Source organism: Lepidothrix coronata, unplaced genomic scaffold, assembly GCF_001604755.1.
Source record: "Lepidothrix coronata isolate B3197 unplaced genomic scaffold, Lepidothrix_coronata-1.0 Scaffold14, whole genome shotgun sequence".
Classification (NCBI taxonomy): Eukaryota; Metazoa; Chordata; class Aves; order Passeriformes; family Pipridae; genus Lepidothrix; species Lepidothrix coronata.
Genome location: NW_016690194.1, coordinates 7,920,939 through 7,939,436, shown reverse-complemented (window position 1 = coordinate 7,939,436; position 18,498 = coordinate 7,920,939). Strand labels below are relative to the sequence as shown.

Below are 18,498 nucleotides of genomic sequence, written 5' to 3'. Positions count from 1 at the left end.
TGGATTTAGGGGAAAAAAAAGAAGTTAATTCCTTTGTAGGGCCTGTGAATGAAGTGAGTAATTTGCACTGAGAACTGTATGTCCTTGATTCTATGCAGTTTTATTTATTATGCTGTATTTTCTATGAAACAGTGACTATTAAGTGCTTTCCATTTTGTCTGGTTGCAGTCTAAAGGCTTATCGTATCATGACTCAATGATCTTAGAGGTCTTTCCCAGTCTTAAGGATTCTGTGATAAAGTTGTGGCCTTCTAGTTGGTTTATATAGCTTCATTCCCCAGAAGGGATGGCAGAACGATCTTTACAACTGGCAAATTAGAGAGTTTGACAAAATCCTTGAAATCACTGAAAGTTGCAGGATACATATTTATCCTGAAATATTAGTTTTTGAAATTCACTGGGTTTTCCTGAGTGTTTATTGAACTTCTCAGTTATGTATTCCCACGAGGCAAGATGGGCAGTCTAGGTGCAATTCGTTGGCAGCAGGACAGATGGTTGAAGTCATTCTGGGGTGAAATAAGAACAGATAGTGTCACAGAAAGTTCAGGCATTACAGCTGGCATCTGATTTATTTAACTGCAATTTTCTGATTCACTTTGAGCATTTTTTTATTGTCTTTTAACTTATACTGTTGGATGTTGGATATTGGAGGATCAAGTGGTGCGGTAGTAAGCACTTGGGTACAGATCAAGTCTTCAGTGAGAGAGCTAATCCAGAGTCTAGCACCAGTCAATAACCAGACTCAAACACTCTGTGAGCATCTGAGTGGGGATTTTATGGTATTTTTTTTCCCAAGTGGGAGAATATCCATAAAATAAAAAAAAATATTATCATCATTATTACTTTGCAGTGTGGTATATGACGTTACTTTAAAATTCTCCATTCATATAAGAATAGCTAGTAAAATTTTCCCTAAAACACACAAAAACAATAAAGAGAAAAAGCTTCAGGCAACTGACTGAAATGTGAAAATATAAAATTGCTTGACTTGAAAAGTAAAGCTTTCTATGTATAACTAAGGGTATATCTCAGGTTGGTTTTCACATCCATAAGTGTAACAGACACTAGCAGGTACCTACTTCCATAAGTATATTTTACTGCCTTTTTTAGCATTTAATTTTAAGACCATGCATTTGATTGATGGAGAATGTTCTTCGGCATTTAAAGAAACAAAAATTACTGTACACTGATATATAGTCTTATTCATTCAGCTATCTGAGTACACTCATTTTGGGGCGTAAAAGTTCTAGGACACTTTCTCATTACACTCTCCTCTCTTTTGTGACATTCACATCTTCTCACACACAGCATATGTGTGTGAGTCTGTGTAAAACTGTGTGATATTTCAAGTCATGGCAGACTACTCCTGGCTTCAGAATTACAACTTTTAGTACTATCATGTCTTTGGCAGCACATGAATCCTTGGCAAGAACTGCAAATGACTAAGAACTCAGGAATTGCTTTAAAGCTAAATATTTTTTTACACTCTTTTCCTTATGAAGGCCATCCTGCCAAATAGTAGGCTCAGGGGGCCACTCCATTGACTGCCTTGTTCTACAGGGTTGTAAACATGAACGCACTTACAAAAAAAAAATCATTATCTAATCTTGTCTTCTGCAAAATGCAGACTTTCACCTAAATAAACCTTTTATTTCATGTTTAAACATGTCCTCATTCAGCACGGGGCCCGATGCTTAGAAAAAAAACAAAGACTAATGAGAATGAATTAGACTCCCTTATTGGCTTCTCTAACACTGTCGTTATAAGATATTAGTATTCTAGATTTTAATAACACCCGAAGTTTTGCTCAGATACCAACTTCTTATTAAAAATTCTATTTTCTGAAATAAAACAATGAAGAAAGAGTAAGTTTTTCATAGGCTTTGAGTTGATGTAAACCCATGAAGAGTGATACAATTCCTCTACTAAGTTCCACAGGCCTAATTAGGATTTCTTAATTAATATACGTGTTTTCCATATAACATCTGTCACCCAGGCAGAGTTTTATCAGTTCATAGTGAGTTATCTGTCACATGCATTAGAGCGGTTCCTGGTGTGTTCTTCTTGTTTTGTTTTTATTTGTTTGGTTTTGTTGTTTTGTCATTTAGGTTTTGTCTAAGTTTAACAAAATTACAACTCTGAAATTAAGAGGCTTCAAGTGAAAGTGTGGAAAAGGAAGAGAACAGCTCTTTATTAACAAACTCGAATAAACAACAAATGGTGCAACCAAAACTTTCAAAAGAAACAAAACAAAAGTCCTAATTGCCCAGAGAGGAAAGAAGCCCACAGCAAACCTGGGAGCTGAGGGTAAATTGTCCTCGGCAGCTCAATAGCTGCTCGCAGCCACGTGAGCAACCAGCATGGAAAGGGTTCTTCTTCCCACAGGTTTCACTTCAGGCGGCTGATAAGGCAGCCCCAGGGGACGGTTACCTTGCTCTGAGATTCCTCTTTGGGTCTCTCTCTCTCTCAGTCGATCTCCACGGGGTATCCGGCAGGGAAAAGGAAAAAAAAAAACAAACTTCCCCTCAGGGAAAAAAAAGGAGGCGGCCCCTCTCCTACCATCCCCCATCCTGGAAGAAAGAGACTGAGGGGAGAGGGGGCAACACCGGGAAAAAATTCCAGCATCTATTGTCAAACTTATGACAGGTTTTTGGTTTTGGTTTGGTTTGGGATGGGTTGGGTTTTTTGGTCTATTTTCTAGGGACTTTTGTGTGTATTTTTTGTTTCGTTTTGTTTCTCAAGCATAATTGCAAACAACCTGGCCAGCTGAAGACAGAAGGTGACAACCCTGTTCCAAGGCCCTCTGAATGCTGTAGGTTGTCAAATGGGGAGCAAGTGAAGAGACAGTCTTGTTAAACACATATTTTCAAGAAACATCTGTAGCATTAAAATCACACCCTTAATGACTGATGTTGAATCTTTATAGGAAGTCAATCAAGTTAGTCTGTCTGGCATTGCAGGCCCCCTGAGATTCTGAGATTTGATGATGAGCAGCATATAATTCATTTTCAATGTCACATTCAGAAAAATGTTACTTGTTCTTGGATCTTGCTGTTCATTTGGGTAATATTATAGAGCTCTTGCATAGACTTTCCCATAGAGATAGTGCCATATATCTAAGTTTATTCTTTTATATATGAGACTTACATTTTATTCGAATGCTAAAGGCAAACATATTTCACATTAATATAAAATTAATGTAAGCTTCAATAGATTACAAAACTAATGTAATATGTCATAAGATATAACATAGTACGGGAGGATGTTATTAATGCTTCAAATTTCTCTTTTTTTTTTTTTCCCAGGCCCATCAAGGCTTCTACCACATTAAGAGAAATAATCAGGAATCTGGCATAGATATTCAGATACTAGTCAAGCATTGCTTTCCTGTATTATCTCTCTTAAGCTAATGTTGGGTGATATGTGTCCTGGTATAGGCTTTGCAAACTTGCCCGTGTCTTCATGGCTTTTTCCCTCTCACTAATGTCATGCAGTATTATTCACCTCTAAGGAAAACAAGATCAGCTTTTCCCAAGTGAAAATCCGATTTTCCCTAAGAAGATAAAATCTAATGTTTCTGCTGCCATATGTCTTATTATATTTTGTCAATGATGCATTAAAAGGGGAAGAAATATGCTGTCAAAAATGCGTTGAAGCTTCAGAGAAGTTTACATTTTAAGGTCACGCAGTGCTGTTATGAGACTTGATGATGCCTGTGACTGTTTGGGGCACTTTTTTATTAAATAAGTGGCTACTCTGTGTGAATCTCACCTCTCTGAGGTCAAGAGGAAAACACCAGGCTGATGGGGATTCACCACCCACCACAGTGAATCACTAGCCTGTGCCATCCCACTTGCTCAAGGCAAGATACTCCCTCTCCACTCCTCTGGAACAAGTAAAAAGTAAAATACAGATAATTACTACAGAGATGAATAGCTTTTAAAAGTAACTTAATGCTTGAAATCACTGCTGATGGAAAAAAAAAAAGGTAATGTTGCGTAGGAAATTTTTGGTGCGGTAGTTTAATATATTTCCTTAACAAATGGAAAACAAAGTGCTGACATTGCATTTGAGCTGCTGTGATATAACAAAAGCAGTGTATTCTCTGAGTATTCAATAGCTTTCTGAAGGCTGGTTTTTTTAAACACGGTTTCTAAAGCTATGGGAGGTGAAAATATCCTGTCACATAAAGCAAGAGATTAAGTTAATTTGATTTTTTATAAAAGTTTGTATGAAGTATGAACAAGTTCGTAACTGCATTTTCATATCTGGTTTTGATATCTGTATTTAATTTCTGTCTGGAGTTAAGAAATACAGTATTGACAAGAGAACTAGGGCTTTTGCAAAAGCAGTTCTCAGCAGCTCAGACAAGAAAAGAACATAGCCTATTCCTGAAAGACCTCAAACTAACAATCAAATAGCCAATATTAATTAAATAAACAGAAAAGTGACATTATTTGCTTAGCTGTCTTGGCATCTGAGCAATTTATTCAGCTGAGATTCAGCTATACTGTTTTATTTAGATCTGTACCTAATCGCAGAGTGGTCCCTCTGAAACAACCATCACAGTAGTAACAGAATTCAGCTTTGAATTGCTAATGCTGGTTTTCATCCCGAAAATTAAGTCTAAGAATATTATTCAAATAGCAGTCTGAAGAAAATGGTTCCTGGAATGAATATTCTTTGTATAATTAGGCAGTTTTGTTTAACCAGTTTTAATGCACAGTCTCTAGTAGTTTGAATTATTTGCTGTTCAAGCAGCAGTAGAGCTTGCAGCTAATACAGATTTGGAGCATTTGTAAAATTTAATAATGGAACTTCCAACTTTCATGTTCTGTTCTGTTCTGTTTGTGTAGTCCTCCCTTCCAGTGGCACCTTGACAAATTACAACCTACTTTATTTACTTAGTTTGTAGTTTGTTTATTTGTGGGTGAACGCCGGGATTACAAAACCTGGAAAGAGTGGCTTTAGAAACGGGTCTATCACAGTGGCAGCTGCCTGGGACCGAGCAAAGCAGAAAAACAACCACTACTTGTGTTTTATTGTACGGTCTTTCCCTGAGTTATGTATTTCCCTGGTCCGCGTGGCCCCCTCCCCGACTTGGAACCCTATTGTCTCCCCTCCCCGAATACAGCCCTGCCTCTGCTCAAACAGGATTGGCCGTCTCCCCAGTCCTGAGCTTATTATGGGACCTCGGTTCTTCTGTTTTCCCTATTGGTTAGTGGAGCCCTCCAGTCACTCCCTTTCCCCCGGACTGTGGCCCAATCACATTCCTCCTTCTAGCCCTTTCCCCCCCCCCCAGACAATAAAAGCTGTGGGACTTCCAAATAAAGGACTTCTTGCCCCGGAACCCAGAGAAGGAACTTGGTCACTCTTTCCTCCTGCCAAGAGGAACAGAGTGGCCAAGATTAATCTCAGGAACCATGGGCAGGGAGTTGGCTGCGATCGAATTCTGTTATTTATTTACTTCAGATTCTGTTGTTCTGAGATTCAAATATTCAGGTGTGGGGTTTTTTTGTTTGTTTGTTCTATGTCTGTGTAATCAGCTGTCATGTTGTTGAATTAAAGATTATCTGATTGGTTCTATTTAAAAACAGTAGGACAGTATTTTTCCTTCTTTCTTGAATTGTCTTGAAACTCTACTACCACAAACAGATTTTACTTAAATTCAGCAGTTACACAGTAAAAAAAACCCTTGCTGAAAGCTTAATGCAATCTTTACATACACTGCATAACAGATTAATCTAGTCTCCGAATACACATTCAAACATTAAATAAGGAGTTACAAAAGCGAAGGCTTAGCTAAGCGTCCTGTTTAGGCCATTTTAGATTATGTACTTCATAATGTTGTGTTGTTGTGTACCCTTCTTCATGGTTTATCTGAACACCAAGCTTTAGAAATAAAAATCACCTATTTGTCTCAGCTAGAGACAAGATGCTTGGCTGGTGCTTTAGACAGTAATTCATGATTTTGTCTTGATTAGACTTGACAGTCCACAAAAGGACACCATGCTACTCTGCATTAGGAATAACTGATGTGTTCAGTGTTAGTCACCTCATACAGTTGCATATATAGAATATTGTACTGAATTAACCAAGATTTATTGCTGGTCTCAAACACAGTTGACAAATTCTCACTAAAAAGAGGGAAGGTCTTCCTGATCCTGTCATTGTTCCTCTCTGCAAAATAGATGGGGGTGATAGTGAAGGAAAATAAATGAGTTTACTAAGCATTGTGCTGGTCTTTGAGAAAATGTTTGAAATCTTTATCCATGCCAAGTGCAAGCTTGAGGGCTGTCAGGATGGGTCAGTGTTTGTCATGGCTGTGGGAGTATGTTTTGAACTGATTCTGCAAGAAATCAAGGAGAAGGAGCTTCCATTCCCACTGGTAGAAGGTGTTTGTTAAAAGAGAAAAAAAATAAAAGTATGGATACATATGTTTAATATCTCAAGGGGGCCTCTATATCTTATCTATGGAGAATTCTCTCACCTCCAGGTTCTCTTACAGTATCCAAGTGAGAAACACTTGAAGGTGGCTTTTGCTGTCACAGAGAAATTTGCAAGACTGTGAAAAGAATGTTTTTGTGATGCATGTGTACACAAAACATCCTGACTACAGGAAGGAAAAGAACTTTGTCACCGACTTACTTTTAAAATGCAGTTTTACTGTGAACATGCTTGTTCCCTTCTTTTGAATGTGCTGGTTATAGATAGTTATCTATCCATAAAAGGGAAAGGTGAAGATATGGATTTTTATCACTTTCCCCAGACAGCTGGAATGGAGAGTCCAGTGGGTAACTGTGTCCCTGAAACACACACCACCCCCCCCCTCAAAACTGCCGCTTTTGCTCCCTAACTACTCAATTTCAGAATCAGTAATTCATTGCTGTCACCACCCCATCGTGGTTGCCAAGGACCTGAAGGGAACAGAAGGGGTGTGGAATGGAGAGAATAAAGTTTTTTGTAATACCTACTTATATTAAAAAATGTAAATAATATAACAATTAAAACTATATGGTTTCTTCATTTATATCTCTCTCTCTCTCTTTTCTTCCTGTCTCTTCCCTTCCCCTTCCTTGTCCCTGCCACCCTTTCCATCCCTGATGCCTTTTTGCACAGCCTCAGTTGAAGAGGAACCAACCTCATCAGGTATGAATAATTTATATTACATCTGGCTCACAGTAAACATTTCTTGAAAAGCACCTTTCTTATAAACCATTTTAAACAGGTTTACTTCATGTATAACACTCTAAATAGACATATCAGATTTGGGTTCTTTCTTCTTCTGTCTGGTCCCACTTCCTTTTGTCTTTTTTCCCCTCAATTTGAGAAGAGCAGGAGATATTCTCCTCCAGTAGCAATTAAAAATCTTCTCAACTTCCTTCCTTTTTGTCTCTGGTTAAGACGGCATATTTGCTGGGCTTCAGACAACAAAACAGGTCAAAGGCAATCAGGAATTAAAAAAAAAAAAACCAAACAGGTTTTTTGTTTTGTTTTGCTTGTGGGGTTTTTTTTGTTTGATTGGTTGGTGGGTTGGGGTTTTTTTGTTTGGCATTTTTGTTTTATTTTCTAGCGTTAGTTTTTCACCTGTGTTTATCCTGGGGAAACTCAGCCATCTGCATGACCCCTCAAAACTGACATCCTTAAAAGATAATAGGGAAAAAAACAGTGAGGGAGGGGAAGGACAGCAGATGTAGGAGCATCCTGCTCAAAGAAAACATTCTCCAAATGATAGCTTGGGTATCTGCTCAGAGAACTTTTATTTCCATTGACAAGCTGCCAAGGAGTGGGAATGGTTACCATCAAAGCCATAAAAATTAGTTTAGGAGCTCCTCAAGACTCACAAACATGTAGTGTTTATTCTAGAGTGAAGATTTACTATTTCTAATTAATTGGCAATCATTAGCTGGGGAGTATTTAAAGGAAAAAAGAAGACAATGCACCAAACAAGAATACCACTGAGCAGCTTAATGTTTTTGAAACGGCATTGAGTTGTACAAACTCAGTGAGTTAAAACATCAAATAAATGGGGAATCACTTTACAGTGGCTTGTTAAAAGAAGGAAAGGCCCCCAGAGGGCCAAAAGAGAAAAAGTAAGACAAGTGAATGAGGAGATGAAGATGGCAAGGAAGGACTGAACATTGTTTACATGCTAACCTACAATGGGGGAGCAATATAAATAATTAGGGTAGAGCAGAGAATAATAAATGAAAGGACGGAGAGCAAAGCGAAGAGTAGAATATGAGAGAGGGACAATAGTGAAGATTAGCACTGAATACAGAAAGAAGCAAAAGAGAGCTTTTAACACAAGTGTAGCAGAGGAATGAGCAGGAACCATGATTGAGATGAGAAAAAAACCACTGTGAAACCGAGAAAGGGAGAATTTGGGGAAGAACTGAGGAGCACTAACACAACCCCATGGACCACACATTATAATTTCTGAGCATCAACTTTCAACTACACATTTCTTGAGAGATTTGTCAGTCTTGAAATTTCTATGGAAAATATCTGAGTAGAAACCTGTTGCAGCCGTTCAATAGAAGTGCCAGTCAAAAAAAGGAGATGTTTTTACACAGGAAAAAGCAAAAAACCCAGCCTTTTTCCCTTTATGGAGGTGATTTAAATGCACATACTTCTTAGAGATAGAGTTGCTATGGTTGTGTGTTGTAAAGCCATCATTTCTGTTGTGATTAGTGGATCATCTCACAAAGGCATGGCCTCCGTCTCTGCATTTTGAACATCAGTGATGTTTTTCTGAAAGCCCATAACTGTGAGCTGGCCAGGCTAACCAGACAGATCAGCTGAAAATGGGTAAATGGAGGGAAGTGGAATTCTTAAGACAGCCACTTGGATTCCACTACAGATATCATCTATTCTAGCAGATAAATCTATGAATAAAGTACAACCTAATATTAATTTCTGTCTTAAAATTTTAGAAACAGTACTAGCTCTTCAGATGCTTAATAATTTATAGTTTCTATTGATTTTGCTATTAGATGTTGCTGAGTTGAAAGTAACAGATCAGTGCATTCTTACAGGATTGTTTTAACACAACTTATTTCTCAGTTTGTATTGACATTTACAAAATTGTGTTTTCTGCTTAAAGCACATTCCTCTTCCTCAGAGTAGAAAGGCAGCCATGCAGTCTGGAATTTGTAGGCATGCTGAAAAATAAATAGAAACTGCATCCAAAGCCTCATGCACTTACCTAGAGACTTCCACAGTAATTTCAGGGGGGTGTGCCTGGTACAGGCCGTTCTATCAAATACTAGATTTTGCTCTTTTCCAAAAGAAATTTTAAAAAAAGAGCAGAAAGTTTCCTCCAGTTTCTGAAATGTATCTGAGTATTATTCATACACATATTTTTCCAAACAATGCCTTTACTTATGAAAGAACATGAGATGGGACAAATTGCAGCTGATAGCTTTATGAAGACTGTGAATATTATTTCTGCATCTTATGAATATTTTAAACTTTTAATTGACCTGTCATCAGGATCAAAACTAGAATTACTTTTCCTATTTGATCAGAGTGGTAGAACAATGTTATTTTCCATACTCTGCTCTTTTGGATGGTGTCCAGCTGCTCTGACAACATCATCCAGGAGGAATCTTGTAGAAGTGAAGTTACTAAAATTTTACTCTGTGTTGCAGGCACTAGATTGAAGTTTACTATTGAAGGTTACTATTGAAGGTCACTAATCCTGTAATAACAAATGCCCTGTGGTTCTCTCTTTATAGAAATGATATTTCACAGGATATTTCCATCAGAATGCTTCAGTCTAATTAACTATAATTATAACCCATCAAATGTGTTTCATCCAAGATGCTTTTTAACAAAAGATAAACAGAAGAGCTTTTTAGATGATCCTCACAGTTTGAACAAGGTCTTCCTTAGTATTTCTTCTGCATAAGCATTGGCCTAGACATCTTTTTCCATTGCAGTCTTTTACAGTGTGAGTTTTAAATTAATTTTTTTAAATTAATTTAGTTGTTGTAGAGGTTAAGGATTCAATATATGACAGAAACTTCTTTTTTGAAGACATTACTTAAAAATAATCCCTACAAAGACCTTGTGGCACAGTATGTAGGTGTATGTATGTGTATGGACAGCTGCATTGAGTATCTCCAACCAGTTTATTTTTTCCCTTTAAAAATAATATGACTCTTCTACAATTCCCTGTGATATTTAATCTGTTCCCTTTTTATTTAGAATTTCAACTTTTATATAAAAGTTACTATTGCATGTCTTTCCTGAATAAGGAAATAACAAGGGATAATAGACAATCCCTTTTGAAACCCAACAAAAGCTGAAAATGCCTTGAGACTTCAACTGGAAAAATCTCTAGAATGAAGTCTAATTCAGAAAATAAAATTAAAGGAATTTCAGAAAGGAATTAGAATGGAAAAGCACAGTACCAGAAGTTTCAGGATAAAAGTTGTACCAGACATAACACTTGAGAGTTATCAAAGTTATGAAAAATAGATGTCTAAAAATTTTAAGTGCCCACTCTCCTTACTCTAGGAGCATGATATTAACCAATATCTGAAATCAAAATTACTTAAAAGTTATGTGTTTTGTTTTGTTTCTGTTAGAAAAACTCCGGGTTTCTTTATTGTTTTGCTTTTTCCCTGGATTTCTTGTCTTTAAGAAGCCTTTTAAAGAAGGGCACCACAGTGTATTGTCTTAGTGTTTCTCTTGGAACCTACTTGCAGAATAAAAAAACTATGGTTTGGAGAAAGAAAAATACATTGAAAAAGACGAAAAATTAAAAGTAGTTATAAATTACTTTGGTCAATAGGTACTTCAAAGCTGACTTACTGAACAGAGGCTTTGATTCTTATGAATTATTCTTATAAGGGCATTTCTCATGAAATTATTGGTTCCTCAGAAATAACTTTCTTCCTGGGACATGGTAAGTTTAAAAAAACCCAAACAAACCAACAAGCAAAAACAAATAAAAAATTGAATTTATATTATAAAAATGTTATAAAATAGCCACAGTTTTGGCAAAAAAAGTGCTTTTTCTTTTTCTAAATATCCTTCTATTTAAAATTTCACTGAATTATCATTTTAAAACCCTGGACATAATATTATTAAAATCCTAGGTTTTACCTTGTACCGGTTTAATTTCACTTTGATATTCATAATATCAAATTTTTATGGGTTTGTTTTTCCATAACTATTTGTGATGGAAGTTAGAATGGTTCTACTTGGCACCATTCTAGATAGCTTTATATTGGACAGTTTAAAATAATTTTATATTAGATAGTTTGGAAAATGAGTAGGTTTTAATGGGATATTGGGAAGAAATTCTTGTCTGTGAGGGTGGTGAGGCCCTGGCACAGGTTGCCCAGAGAAGCTGTGGCTGCCCCATCCCTGGAAGTGTTCAAGGTCAGGTCGGATAGAGCTTGGAGCAACTTGGGCTAGTGGAAGGTGTCCCTACCTATGGCACAGGGTGAGGCTGGATGATCTAGGACCTTCTGGGATTCTATGGTTCAAATATTCAATAGGTCTTTTTCTTGAACAGATTAATATTGTAGCCAATTTTTCATTGTCTTTCCTTCCTCCATGTCAGAAAATGTTTTTACCGTTTGTTGCTGCACTGCTCACCAAAAGGCAGATAAGATCCATTTGGTTAAAGTTCTGGACATGAGTCAGTGATTCTCAGAGTCACATTATGACTTCAAAAGACAACATTTGAGATATTACTGACATTGATGTTTACACAGGAATTATCCATATGTCCTTGTATAATAACTATACCATATGTATTCTCTACAAATACTCAACTGATTGTGAGTTTGAAACTAGATTTCTTCCTGAAAATAATGTCATTTATAATGGCCTTTATTGACTGTAAAAAAAGTTGAAATTAGAACTTCTTTAATGATTACTGTGATGGTTTTTGGAGCTAGGTGATCTTGAAGGTCCCTTCCAAGCCTAACCATTCTGTGGTTATCAGAAGAGAAAAACAACAAACCAGATTTTGTTTATAAGTCGTTGAAATGAAAATTAAAAAGAAAAAACCCACATATGAGATACTTAATCTGCTTTCTGTGTCGCCTTCAAAACATCAAGGATGCATCCTGTTCAGTCTCAAGGACTTCAGTTTTCTGCCCACTGTAGAAGCGTTGTGGTTTTGTGGCAGCTGTCTATTGGGTCACAGTGATTTTGCTGTGGTGTGCAAAGCTATTTCTATTTAACACATTTCGAAGAGGAAAATCATCCTTCAGAATTATTCCAAGGGAAAGGATCTGCCATTCTCCCAGAGTTTGTAGCAGGGACTTGCTCTCTTGCTGAACTTGGTTTACGTATTTGTAGCAATTCAAATTCCTTTTCTTCTTCTTCTTGAAGTGCATATTCTGGTTTTTTTTCAGTGCCTGAAGCTAACTTGTTAATTACTTTTCCATCTATTTCAAGCAAAATATAGACTAAATCAGAAAATTATATGAAGGTCATATTAAACACTATTTTGATGGAAATGAGGCATATGCAGTAAATATATTCTGGATACCAAGTGGTACTGAGGGCCATTAGAGTAGCATGTTGCATTTAAAAGCAAAAAATCTTGCTTAGGTCAGAAATGGAAATTAATTAGTATTTTAAGCATATCCCTTAGTGAATGTCTGTCCATAGATCATAAAAACAACAGTTTGGCTAAATGGCTCTACTTCTTTTCAAGATTGACAAAAAGGGAGCTAGGAGGTTAAGGTTAGCCTGCAGTGCTGGCAGATGTCTGAGGAACTCATACATGTGTTTTTTTCCATAATCTGCATAGTTTTTGAGAGTTATATTTTTGGTAGGTATAAAATATTCATCCTAGCATACAAATACAAGTGGAAGATCATACAGTATCCCGCAAGATAGAAACTGCTTTATGTTGTTGAATTTTTCTTTGGATTTCTTTTCACTTTCTCACCTGAATTTTGAGACACATGTTGTCTAAGATTAAGTTTTTCATACCAGGCATCTGCCTCAGACTGAACTTAGCTCAGATCAAGGCCCGGCTGGATGGTGGTCCAAGCATCCTGGTCTAGTGGAAGGTGTCCCTGCCACAGCAGGGAGTTGGAACTGGATGAGCTTTAAAATCCCTTTCAGCCCAAACCATCCTGTGGTTCTATGATTCTCTTAAACCATCTGTACATAATATTTGTTGATACCAGATCTATATCACAGGTTAGCTTTACTTAGGTGCTTTTCCATCTGGAAGCAGTGTTCCCCAAGCAGAGGCTTTGCAGGTGCCTGGACCTTGTTAGGACAGATAAAAAGAGGTGAAATAGCAGTTTGAGAGACATGATTAAAGAAATCAGAGATTAATATTTGATATTTATTGCTTCATCCTCTGAAGATGGAGAAGGAATAGGCAAGATGAACAAACTGCTGTTCCTGTTGCTGTAGGGATCTCAGTGTACTCTGCTGCTCCTTGAGTTGTCTGTGCTTCTAAGAAGAGTACAGGAGAATTATGACAAAAAAGCACCTCTTTTTTTTGGAGCACAATTTTTTAGAGGTGTTCAAGCAATTATTGGATATGACACTCAGTGCTCTGGGTTGGGTGACAAGGTGGAGATCAGTCACAGGTTGGACTTGATGGTCTGGGAAGACTTTTCCAACCTAAATCATTCTGTAATTCCGTGAAAAGGCTAAGCATGGCAAAGAACAGATAACAAGTTACAAGTTACAGGACAGATTTTCCTCTGAGAAGTGTTGCAAACTGAGACAAGAAGTTCCTGGGGAAGGAAGTTAACAGGCAAAAAAATGGGATCAGTGAGTTGAGTATGAGCACAGAGGGAGTGAGTCTGAAGATGTGCAAACAGAGAGAGAGGCAGCAGTGGATTGATCTGCGTGGATCTGGCTGCTGTTATGAGTGTTGTTTCCTTCACATCATCCATTAATTTTTTATCCCTTCTTCCAGCACATTGATACTTTCTTCCTCTCTCCTCTGCGCCTGCGTTAGCACCTGTGTTGAGCTACATCAGGTTTCTGTTCCAGTTGGAAGTACCGCATCCATAATGCAATTTCTCTGATAGAGCCAGTGTTCATTTGGTTTAGCATCTTGATCTATCTTGCTGTGAAGTCAAGTGTGTGTGCGCTCAGTGGAAAAGGGAGTTCGGTGGAAATGTATGGTGAAAGTTAGAGTGAAGAAAAAAAACTCAACAGCCGTCTTTGGTGAGATGCTGTAATTAAATTGGATTGAAGCACTCAAAGATTCTCATCCAGGCATTAGATGTGTGGGAAGTGAAATAAAAAAAGGCAAATACTAATGAAAGCAAACCAAAGAAGAGTGGTGGTTGGTTGGGGATTTAGAAGCAGGTTAACAAGCTTGATGAGAAGGACTCTAGTCAAGAAATAACATCACAAAGAGGCTTATTTTGTGCTTGCGTTAAAGTCTTAAGACCATCTTAAAAGCTTTAGATTGAATGTGAAAACAAAGAGTACTGAGGAAGAAATTTTATTCCTTTACAATACAAATTTAAGTGGTTTTTAGTTACTAAGGCTTTGTGTTGCACATCAATTCAGGAGGCTATGGATGTATTTAATAATGACCCATTTGTGGAATGACTGGTTCTGCACCAAGACAGTACATGATAGCAAAGTTAAAAGCTGTAAATTAAGTGTGCTCTTAAAGATGCTAAGTATGTTTTTCCTATGTTTGTCATATTTTTGGACAACAAACCAAACCCTTCCATGACAGATGTTTTAATCCAAATAATAATATTAATTACTGTAAGGTTTTAGTGGTGGAATATATGTTTATGAGTGCTAGTTTTGGCATACATACAGATTTGAAATCCTCACTACTGGCAGTTGTGCATTTGGCACTAAATTGTGACAGAAATATTTGGGCAGTAGTCTTATTTTTGGAAGGCTGAACAGCAACAGCATGCATAGATGTCATCTCATTCTGATTTCCTCTTCAAGAGTGAAGAGTCCAATTTATGTCAATCTTTGCAGCCAAAGAAAAGAAACACAAACTTGTAGAGAATGAGTCATCTCAGTAAGTTAGATATTTGAAACAAAAAGAGCAATTATTCCCTACATGTAGTTATTTCTCTACATGTAGATGTACTGTATGGCTATAGGAGTGTGTTTGGTTAATGTCAACTAGGAAGAAATTCAGAATTTATGTGAATCCCCATTTCTGGTTTCTCTTGGAAGGACTACAAGTGAATCTTGAATTTGTGTGGCCCAGTATTGTGGTGTCTGTGCACATATGAGTATGCACATATTTATGATTTGTATCCTGAGGTTTCTGGATCTCACTTTTTGTATAGCTACTGCTTTCTTATATTTACAATCTGGTTTTCCTCACATTAGTTTGTGGTATCTCCTTTCATTATATATATTTAGCATGTTGATTGTTCTGTGCTTCAAAGGTTTTGAGCCTACAGAAATCTGGATCCATGTAGAGTTGTACTGTTGGTTGCTAAAGATCAGGGTGCTAATAATTCTGGTTATATTAAATAAACAAGAGTGGCTGTGATGAGGTTTCCTGAAATTTAATGGTTTTGAGATGGGAGTTGTATACTCTTGGTGCTGACTACTTCAACATAAGATTTGTAGATTCTGAGCAAAGTGAACCAGTATGAATCTTGCAAAAACCCTTGGTATGGCTGCTGTGCTCCAGTGTCATGTTTGAAGAAGGGTACCAGAAAAGCCTTAAATTGAGAATATGATAAAATCAATTAAAATCAATTAATCAGGTTAGACATGATATCTCTTGTCATTAAATAAATTTATTTTTTATCCATAACTGTTGTCTAGTAAAAAACAAGCAAATGTACAAAAATCTACTCTGATCCCTGAAAAAAAAAAAAAAAAAGAGAGAATTCTTATAACCATACCTTTTCAGTAATTCATATTTTGTCAGGGTATTAAAAGAACTTATGCATATGCCTAAGCTTGAGCAGATTGGATAACTGCTAAAGCAAGGACAGAGGAAGTGCCAAGGAAAGCTCTCTGCAGGTGGCAAAGTAGAGACAGCATGGCTGAACTGAGAGAATGTGATACTTCTGTTAAATTCAGTCTCCTTTGAGACTGATTGTATAATCAGGGAAAGATGTGACATTCAGGATCATTTTCTGGTGTGGGTTCATAGGTTGCAAGAGGGCTGTGAGAAGCAAAGGTTTGTAGCACATCTTATTGAACCAGCTGGTAGGTGAAATTCATAAACATCAGAAAAAATGGATAAATATCAGACTAAAGAGTATTTCTTCATGCCTGAAGCAGCAGTATTTTATTGATCATGATCATGGATATTCGTAATACCTTACATTGGTGTGGATTTTTAGTACATCAAAGCCCAGGAATGTTGTAGTTGGCAGATAATGGAATTATCTGCAAGGGGAATTAAGCACCTTGGAGGACCAAGAGCAGGGTTTAGAGTAGCTTTGACATGGGCTGTTTTCTTCCATCTGATCTAGGTTATGAATCTCTGCCTCATCAGCTGCTGATCTCGTGCCCAGTTCTCATCGAAATGAGTTTCCCCCTGCACTACACTATGTTTACTACTCTTCTGCCTATTTCTAATGCTCCCAAGTAAAAAAATCCCTGCTATCCCAAACTGTTTTGAGTCTTTCACCAGTCTGTACTGATCCATGAGACACCAGCTGAACTCCGGGAGTATCACTGTGGTGTTGAGAAGATCTTTAAGTCTGTTTTTGTTTTCCACTGAAAGTCTTTTAAGAGAAACAGTGCTTTACCTCAGAGCATGAATGTCCATTATAGGCTGAAAGAAAGAAGGACATCTGGCATTCAGCTGTCTTCTAATGTATTGTGTTTAATTTCCTCACATCTATACAATTGTAGTAATCAAAAATATTATTTTGGAAACAACTTTTTTTTCCACCTATTACCTTCATTAGTCTTCCTTACAAATAAATACTGTGAGACTTCAAAACAAAATCATAGCAAAATAATTTGCATAAGATCCACTGAACTGCAAAGTAACAAAATGCTAAATGGAAACTATCAGTATGACTAGAGGTAAAGAAAAGGGCAAAAGCTTTCATAGTCCTGTCCAGAAATATATTTTCTTTACTTATTTAAGACAAAACTTCCACTGGCCACTGTGGAGTTTGTGTCTGTGTGACAACTGTTGTGATAAAAGTAATAATTATTAAAATGTAGCATGTTCCCATGAATGTGCAGTTATCTATTGTTTAAAAAAAATGTTAAAATGAATTCTACCTTTATATACTTTAGAAGTTGTTTGAATCATGTGAAATAAGCTGAGAAATAACTTGGAATTCATAAGTTTTATTGGAATGACTGTCTGCAATGAGTGAGCCATGGCTCAGGAACAAAAAGGTCTGGATAGAGATTTATATGTTCAATTTGCCTGCAGCACCATATTTCAACATTTACTTGCAAAGCATGAATTAACACTCCACAGTAATATTACAAGTCAGTGTTACAGTTATTCATGAATTTCATTAGTTTCAACTTTTCAACAGTATTTTATCCTGTTAAAATTGCAGAACAGTTTATTTATTAATATACTCCAAGGGAAAGAGTGACAGCATTTCAATATCAGATTCTTAATTTTTCCATGTTGACCTGGAATTTCTCAATTTTCGTTTTTTAATCTTGCCTCCTAAGTAAGAAAAAAATCTTTCTACTTTTTTTTTTTCCCTGCAAAACAGTCCTCATCTTCTGGAGTCACTCAGGTGAATAATGCCATCATTATACCTGTGCACAGATCCCTGCATCGTGCAAACCAGGGGACAGATGGATGTGCCTGATGAGCTACACAGCTGACGGTGGGCACCAGAAAAGACTGTGTGGCTCCAGAGGAGCTCTACCATGCCATTCCCTAAAGGAATATATTAGTGGCCTTGGGAATGCTGCAGCTTATGCCCCAGCCCTTGCACAAGGCTCTGTTGAAGGTAGAATTTACCTGTGCAGAGAACTGTACTTGGACTTGTTATTACAAACTATTACCTTGTGTCCAAATAACACAAATTGTCATTTTAAATTGAAGCATTGTATATCAGAAACTACCAATCTCCAGTATTGCTGAACAGAAATTATTACCAGTACCCACTAAAACAGGTCAGTATTTTCACCCAGGTACAACTAACTCAATGAGGACCATATTAATCAGGAACAATTAACTTATATTTGTGCTGTGGATGTTGCTAGTGCTAAGGAAACAGATATCTTCCAGTCTGAAGGCTCATGAATGCAAACATGGGTTGTGATTTTAAATTGTGATTCTTAGTCAGTGTGTGGCTTTCTGAGTTGACAAGAGACAGATATGAAGCAAGAATGGGAGATGAGAAGAAAAGAGAACAATGATCTACCTCAGACAGGAGTAGGAGTTAGAGAATAGTGACAGAATCTGGAATTCAGAGGGATTTATGGTTAGATTTTTACATTAAATTGGAAGGTTTTGATGACAGATTGGGAAAAAGATGGAACAGGAAAGAATATATTTCCTCTGTCCTACATCCTCAGGGAAATAAATGACTGGAGTGTAAGTCTTGTCTATTTCCTT

At 37.0% G+C, this 18,498-nt stretch overlaps 1 protein-coding gene across 3 annotated transcripts in view; it reads left to right on the top strand.

Moving 5' to 3' along the window:
• The window catches only part of EDIL3 (EGF like repeats and discoidin domains 3), a 229,776-nt gene that overhangs the window by 85,181 nt on the left and 126,097 nt on the right, over positions 1-18,498 (top strand). For 2 of the 3 annotated variants that reach the window (XM_017806317.1, XM_017806316.1), the window contains exon 3: positions 7,119-7,148. The exons of the other annotated variant lie outside the window; for it this stretch is intronic. In XM_017806317.1, the coding sequence (XP_017661806.1) occupies positions 7,119-7,148 (30 nt within the window). The remainder of the gene's footprint in view (positions 1-7,118; positions 7,149-18,498) is intronic. 3 annotated transcript variants of the gene reach the window in all.